This window comes from Pundamilia nyererei, unplaced genomic scaffold (assembly GCF_000239375.1).
Source record: "Pundamilia nyererei isolate P.nyererei 1_Seehausen unplaced genomic scaffold, PunNye1.0 scaffold00172, whole genome shotgun sequence".
Lineage (NCBI taxonomy): Eukaryota > Metazoa > Chordata > Actinopteri > Cichliformes > Cichlidae > Pundamilia > Pundamilia nyererei.
The window spans coordinates 1,269,245-1,277,543 of record NW_005187573.1 but is presented as its reverse complement, the minus strand read 5'-3'; the positions used below and the strand labels follow the sequence as shown (position 1 = coordinate 1,277,543).

General features: G+C 40.4%; 1 protein-coding gene across 1 annotated transcript in view; it reads right to left on the bottom strand.

Annotated features, from left to right (window-relative positions):
• Positions 1-8,299, bottom strand: part of hk2 (hexokinase 2) — a 44,532-nt gene that overhangs the window by 33,467 nt on the left and 2,766 nt on the right. Inside the window, exons 2-3 of the mRNA XM_005746121.1 lie at positions 5,278-5,440; positions 4,269-4,417 (exon numbers count right to left, since the gene is read on the bottom strand). Coding sequence (XP_005746178.1) covers positions 4,269-4,417; positions 5,278-5,440 — 312 coding nt within the window. The remainder of the gene's footprint in view (positions 1-4,268; positions 4,418-5,277; positions 5,441-8,299) is intronic.

Sequence of the window (8,299 nt, the reverse complement as noted above, 5' to 3'; positions counted from 1 at the left end):
TGAAGTGTACCTCTGGTGCAAATTACTGACCTCTGTCATCATTTTAAGTGGGGGAACTTGCACAATCGGTGGCTGACTAAATACTTTTTTGCCCCACGGTAGACTGCATTCTCTTTCTCTTTTAAAGCCCAACCTACTGCTGAGCTTTTTATTTTTCCACTCTTCACCTTGCTCCATCCCGAGGCCATGAAAATGGCTGCTTGTGGATGGGGAATTGCAAGACATTTTGAGTGTTGTGGATACGACACTACAGAAAGCCACAGGCTCAGCAGGGGTTGGCATTCGTGATGGTCTTGGCATCTGTCATATTTGTCTGTTTGTTGTGTGATGACCCTGCCAAAACCCAGTCTGCCAGTTTGCAAAAAACTTTTATTTTTCTTTAGTTTCTAACTAACTTTTTTAATATCTAATTTAAATATTTGCAGTTGAGTGTATTTGTATGTCTGACAGCTGTTTTATTTTGCTGTGTCCATGACAATTAGGCCACTGTTAACCTACACAGTTTTATGTTTTGATTTCCTGTGTTTAGCACATTTAGTTTAACTATGATGAAATCTACTACAACGGACCCTCGTTTATCACGAGTGTTACGTTCCAACCTGCGATAGGTGAAATCCACGAAGTAGCCACCTTTGTTTTTTACAATTATTATAGATGTTTTAAGGCTGTCAAACCCCTCACTACATACTTTATAGACTTTTCTCATACAGGCGTGAACATTTTCACACTTTTCTCTCTTGTTTAAATACTCTCTAAGCTCAAACCTTTGTAGAAAAATAAGTAAAGTGTTATAGAATGAAACCAAAGATCAAACCCTGTTTTCAGGTCCAGAACATGGGAATAGAGCAGCTGCCAGAGAATTCAACATTAATGAATTATCTGACTGTTTTGTTTTGCTTAATGTGCCTTATAATGTGGTGTGCCTTATGGTCGGAAAAATACGGTAACTTGTACATTCCTTTAGCATGTCCAGAAGTCCAACTTTTTTTGTGATATTAGCATCTTCCTCTGCCTTTTGGGTGCTACTGCAGCTGCCTTTGACGGTGCAAAACGTTTTGTCAACATTGTTGTTTGTTGGAGAGAAAACTTACAAACATACAGTGCAGCACTTCAGAGTGGCACTGCTAGCAATCGAAGATTTACCGTAATTGTCGGGCTATAAGCCGCTACTTTTTGCACCAGCTTTGAACCCTGTGGCTTTTAGTCAGGTGCGGCTTTTCTAAGGATTGTCCATGATTTTTGTCATATCGTAAGACGATTTGTGTTGTTTGTTCCGCTGTTGTACGGCACTACATTGCCTGGCGGAAGGGCATATGATCAGACACACAGTATCGGGGTTCAAGAGTGGTATGTTGGTCACATGTCCATCCGCCAGGCAACATAGTGCCGTACAAGTAGCGCGAAAAACAAACTTCAAAGTAGTGCTATGTGTTCAGCGGGAGTCGTGGATGACGAGCGGCGATAAACTTGCGAAAAGCAAGTTATGCTCAATTCCACCGGTGGATTCTGACAGCGTGGAAAAGTGTGAAAACATCCATGATCACCAACGGATTTCGAAGGGCTGGACTGTTGCATGATGGAGAGGAGGACACCGCCACGGCCCTTCAGAGGGTGTTCGACTCTGACACTGACAACGAGGATTTCTTTGGTTTTGAAAGTGACAACGAAGGAAAGAAGCTGAGAGTGGATGACGAAGCCATCCTGAGCCTGTTCGTATCCGACACTGGAGAAGAGGACTTTTGTGGTTTTAGTGCGCAGGAAGAAGAGAAAGATGGTGGTGAATGACTGACTTTTCTTCTTGTTAAAGCCGTGTCACTGCACCTGAGCCTAAAAGGTAGTCCAATCTATTTTTCTGGTGTGCTGCAGGTTATTGTTATGTACTACATTTGTTCCTCATTTATAAAGCACAGTACATGTGTCCTACTTGTAATTACCGCTACTTGTACATATACCTAAAAAGTTATGCAAATATGTACCCATAAACTTGTTTTTCAAAATATTAATAAAAGGGATGTGTCTCCAAACAGCCATGTCTTTCCTGACAATTCGCTTTGTGCATATTCTCTTACATATGATAAGTCAACATTGAAACACCTGCGGCTTTTAGTCAGGTGCGGCTAATGTATGTACAAAACAGGATTTTCCCCTGATTTTAGCTTGTGCGGCTAATATTCAGGTGCGCTTTGTAGTCCGGGAAATATGGTATGTAAATTTGACAAGCTGAACGCATTCTGTACAGTATAGGAGACATGGAACGAGATTAATTGACGATGGTCTACAGCCAATCAGGACGCAGAACACAGTCCGCTGTAAAAAACAAACAAACCAAAAAAAACCCAAACAAACATGCAAAATTACACAAAACAAAATCTGCGAAACAGCGAGGCCGCAAAAGGTGAACCGCTTTATAGCGAGTGACCACTGTATATGAAAAAAGTTTGCTTTATTGCCGTGTGTCATTATTGAACTGAAGCCAAAATACAAAGTGCTGCTAATCAAATGTACTTACAGTGGCTTGCAAAAGTATTCGGCCCCCTTGAACATTCCCACATTTTGTCACATTACAGCCACAAACATGAATCAATTTTATTGGAATTCCACGTGAAAGACCAACACAAAGTGGTGCACACGTGAGAAGTGGAACGAAAATCATACATGATTCCAAACATTTTTACAAATAAATAACTGCAAAGTGGGGTGTGCGTAATTATTCTGCCTCCTGAGTCAATACTTTGTAGAACCACCTTTTGCTGCAATTACAGCTGCCAGTCTTTTATGTCTCTACCAGCTTTGCACATCTAGAGACTGAAATTCTTGCCCATTCTTCTTTGCAAACAGCTCCAGCTCAGTCAGATTAGATGGACAGTGTTTGTGAACAGCAGTTTTCAGATCTTGCCACAGATTCTCGATTGGATTTAGATCTGGACTTTGACTGGGCCGTTCTAACACATGGATATGTTTTGTTTTAAACCCTTCCATTATTGTCCTGGCTTTATGTTTAGTGTCGTTGTAAAAAATGTTTGGAATCATGTACGATTTTCGTTCCACTTCTCACGTGTGCACTACTTTGTATTGGTCTTTCACGTGGAATTCCAATAAGATTAATTCATGTTTGTGGCTGTAATGTGACAAAATGTGGGAAAGTTCAAGGGGGCCGAATACTTTTGCAAGCCACTGTAACTGATCATCAGCAAGTGTGAGCCTGTCTATAAAAGCAGAGGTTTTCAGTAGCTTGCTGTCCATTAGTTTGGGAAGGGTTGGAAGGGCATTTCCAAACAATGTGAACTCCTTTTTCTTTCTACAGTGAAAAAGATTATTCACATGGGAAAAACATTCAAGGCAGCTGCCACGCTTCCCAGGGAACATCATAGTAAATTTAATGCTCAGTTTCCCTCAGAGAAAACACAAAAATTTTAGAATCTACAGACCTCAGGTGAGCATGTTCAATGTTAAAGGTCATGACAGCACTATTCAAAAAAGACTGAACAAATATGGCTTGCTTGGAAAGGTTGCCAGGAGAAACATCTCTCTGAAAAGAACATGTGAGCAAACATTAATTTGGCAGAGTTACAAAGTCAAGGCCATTGCATCAACCATGAACTCCTCTGTATCCAAAAGTTTTCTAAAGTCAACTATAAGGTCATCTGTTAACTACTAGAGCTTGGTCACGGTTGGGTTCTGCAACAGAACAGTGATCCCAAACACAGCAGCATGTCTACAAGAGAACAGCTGAAAGAGAAAAGAATCAAGGTGTCCCAGTCAAAGTCCAGTCCTCAACCTTAAGAGAGCGGTTAAGAAATGAACGCCTGCAAAGAGTGGGCCTAAATTCCTCCACAATAATTTGAGAGACTGAAAAGTATTATTTTAAGTTATTAATTGGTGGTCCTATAAGTTACTGAATGATGCAGAGTGTGTAGTTTTGCACATGCTGCTTCTGCATTTTGGCTTTGAGCATAAATAATGACACAGTATAAAATCTCATGTGTAATTGTTCATCTGAGGTTGTATTTACCTCATTCTAGCACACTGTAGGGATCAGAGTTTATTTCATTAGAACTAAAAGACAGTCTTTTCTTTTTGCCTGTATAGATGTACTTCAAATAAACTAATGATAATTTAATTGTCATTTTTGGGTTGATGAGGCCAATTTCTCCTGTCAATGTGCGTGCTTCTTTCTTCGTACATGGCTCGTAAACCTCAGCGATAGCAAAGCACACGGTAAAAGAAAAAACATAAATTAGCCTTCCATAATGTGGAACGCGTCTTACCTCAGACCCGCTGCCTCTCATGATGTGTTCAGGAATGTCGTAAATCTGACTTTCCATCTCCACTTTTTGCTCGCCATTACCCATGACTTTGACCAGAAGCACTCGGAAGTTTGATCCACCAAGGTCGAGGGCCAGGAATTGTCCTTGTTCTTTTCAACAAAAGAATAAACCCAGAGTTACATACAGCACAACACTCACAATATTTAACCCCATCAATGTATTTTCACTTAAACAAGCAGCTGTTTTTTATGTGCATTAAAGTTATATAAAAATTTAACAGTGCAAATTTCTTGCTGACAGTTTAACCAAAAGGCATTTCCAGTTGAAACTGGCCGACATATCCTCAGCATAACCATGTATAATATCCACAAAACTTAAAAAGAGGTTATACACACACAATACGGTAATATTATGTTGAAGCACAGTACGCATCACTCCGCGAGGCTCCTGCCTACGATAGCCGTAATGCTCCGACAACCCATCAAGCGGTGCGGCTTCGTAGCTTAGCAAAGTCGTACTAAAACATTTGACAGATTTTCGAGCGCCATTTCGAGGTCAGTAAACACAACCAGAATTCATACATAAGGCACACGGGATTATAAGGGGCTCTGTCGATTTTCAGAAAAATCAAAGGATTGATTTTAAGTGTGCCGTATTTTCCAAAAAACACGGTAATAACGACGGCCCGCTAGCATGCGCTACCGAAAATAGTGCTTTGTTGTGTATTTGACGGACGAAAGCTAAACCAGTTCCACACCAGTGAAGTTGCAGCATTTTCACAAACCAATTCTGGTTCATCCGTTTCATTCAACGATCCACTTTTGCCTTCTCATTCTGTGTCGCCGCCATGTGCGTATGTAAACAAAGGCACTGCGCATGCGCGTTTTACCCATATTCTATCCCGATATTTCATTTTCCTCATTGCCCAAAATTACACCGGTATTACCGTGAATGGTATGATATAGCCCAGCCTTAATGAACATTATCCTGTACGTGAAACGGGTATTACCTGTTCCGTCAGGAGTGGAGCGCACAAATGTGGGCAGCATCTTGACAGCAGCGGTGGGGTTGGTGTCTCTACACAGGCCTTTGTCCATCTCTCGACGAAATCGTAGTGACACGTCCATCAAAGTCTTATCTGACAGCTGGAGGTTGTGAAGGTATTTGTCCACCTAGATAAATAAATAAGTAATTAATTAACAAAGTTAGTATTTCCTAAGTACTAGATTAGTCTGCATCAGAAAATATAACATGCATTACAGTCTTCCTTGGCAGGGTTCAAAAGGATAATTGCTTAATAGCATGTAGCTTCCTTTCAAGTGTTGAAAAAAACCCCAAAAAAAACCCCAAAAAAAACCACACAAACTCAAATAGAAACACAGAGTAAACAGCATCATCATGTTAAAGTTAAAAATAAATGCCAAATGACTTCTTCTAGTTTCCCCAACTGGTAACTGAAGACGTTGACATTGTGTAGCTTGATATTTAAAACTCCCAACGCAAGGTGTGCTCCAGCTGCTTCAATACGTGACTGTTAGACTCTTTGTTCTTCACTTCTATACATTTTGTATAGAAGATGTTACTTTTTGCACCAAACTTGTGTCCATACTGTGGTATCCTACACCTGAGGGCATGGAAGTGAGCCAGACCAGTGAAAGGCCCCTTCTGTCAGTGTGTAGTTTAACTTTACACTCACTTAATCCCTGAGATGGGAAAATATAAGAAAAAGAAGTGTAATTTCAACATGTCTCAGTTTCTCTACGTGATTAAGTACTGCTGCTGCATTAAATGAAAGAAATCTGTCACCAGAACTAGAGCTGGGCTTAAAGTGGAAGAAATTTGCCCACACTGTCCTGTAGTTATAATGCAGAATGTTTTTGTTAATTCACATAAAATGTCCTGTTGTATTCATTTATTTTACTGTGGACATATTAAAAAAAAAAGACTTCTAAAAGAACTGGAACTTTCCTGTCATTTAACAGTTTCTACTATTACTTTATTACTTCCATGTAGCATGAATGTCCACGGGGGAGGTCTTTATGGGTGGGACAAACAGTGAAAATTATGAGAACAGCTAAAAGTCCAAAATCCTTCAAATTTTCCAAAACCATCTAGTGGGCCGCACTGGAGTCTTTACCAGGCCAATTCTGCCCCCCAGGTCTTATGTTTGACACCCCGCCTAAGACGTCCCAACAAAGAAAGAAATTAAAATTATTCTGAAAATCTTTACAAGATTTTGTAGGCAAACTTAACAGTCTGGAGCAAGGCTAAAGCAAGAAGGTAACAAAAAATTTCACGTATTGTTCAAGATTTGAGAGAAAAAACAGCTATAACAGAAATTAATGAAAATAAGCCCATTTCAACAACTCAACTCTGGTACTAGGTCACCGTGGTCCTCGGGTTGGACCGTGTATCTAGGGAACACAATGGATTGAATGTTGTAGTCCTTGCACATCAGTACTATGAAAGTGGAAATTACACTTTCTGAAAGGAAGAGACTAAGATTCGGCAGGAAAATAGGCTGATACCACACACAGACACACACACACACACACACACACACACACACACACACACACACACACACACACACACACACACTGATATTACATAAGTACATAGTACATAAAAATACACCTGCAGATTCTTCACATGGCTTATATAACGCGTCTCTGTTCCAGTGAGTTAAAAGAGCAAATTTCTCAATGAATATGGCATTTTTTCTTATTAATAAAGTATAATGCATGTACTGCATGTAACCCAGATCTCTCCAATACCGAATTTAAAAAATAAAAATAAAAAAAAAGGACACTTTTGTTAAAAATAGATTTTCTTTTTTCAGTGCGAGGGTCTTTCTCAGTATTATCCATCTCCTCTCGGACTCTTCAGGCCCACAGGTATTAGTTTTGCTGGAGCGTGGTAACAGCTTTTGATAGAGTAAAATGGAGATATTTATTCTATACTTTGAAGGGATTTGACAAAGGGCGAAACATTATCCAAAGCTCCAGTCTCTATTCCAACCTGCTCAGTGTAGGTAGAGGCAGAGGTACCCTCTTTGACCGCTTATTTGCAATTGCTATTGAGAGTATTTCATTAGCCTTTCACTAACCTTAACTCTCTTTATTGACCTCAAGAGAGGATCAATAGCAGGTGTAATTCAGAGCTTTCCCATGTCTGGGGTGTTGCCTCAGGAAGGGCAGCTGGTGCAAAAATCTGCCAGATCAAATACGTGGAGCTGCCTGCTGTGGCGACCCCTTGTGAATGAGGGAGCTGTATGAACTGTTGACACGGACTGGATTAGGACCCAGGAGGAGCGCTATCATCTTGATAGATTCAAGAATCTTTATCTTATCAACCATTTTCTCTGTCAACTTTAATTTTCTCTCCAACTGCTACACCACAGGAAGACTACACTATTAGAATAATAAAATCGACGCTTCTTTAAACTCCTCAATACGCGCAAATTATCTTGAAAATTGTCTTTACTTCCTGTGAAAGTGAAAAAAGGCATATGTGTTAGGTTAACCAGTGATTCTAAACTGGCAGTAGGGATGAATGTGAGCGTGAATGGCTGTTTATGGCGCCCTGCAGCAGCAACTTGCTCATTGGGAGTCCTGCTATCCTACTACCTCCCCTTTGACAGCTGGGATGGGCTACAGCAGCATTTAACCTCTTGTAGACAGCGCTTCCTATCCTTCTCAAGAGGAGAGCTACACATCTCATACGAGTCACGAGCTATCAGGACTCATTATCTGCTCCTAGAACAGTTCTGAACCATGATCGTGACTGTCCCGTCCTCCACAGTATAACTGTATGTGTTCTTCACAGGCGCCTTGTACCGTTTTCTTTTGTGGAAAGTGACAGACTATGCTAAGCTTATGCTTCAGAAGAAAAAACAAACAAACAAAAAAAAAAAAAAAAAAGTGACACTGGACAGTCCTCCACAGTATAACTGTATGTGTTCTTCACAGGCGCCTTGTACCGTTTTCTTTTGTGGAAAGTGACAGACTATGCTAAGCTTATGCTTCAGA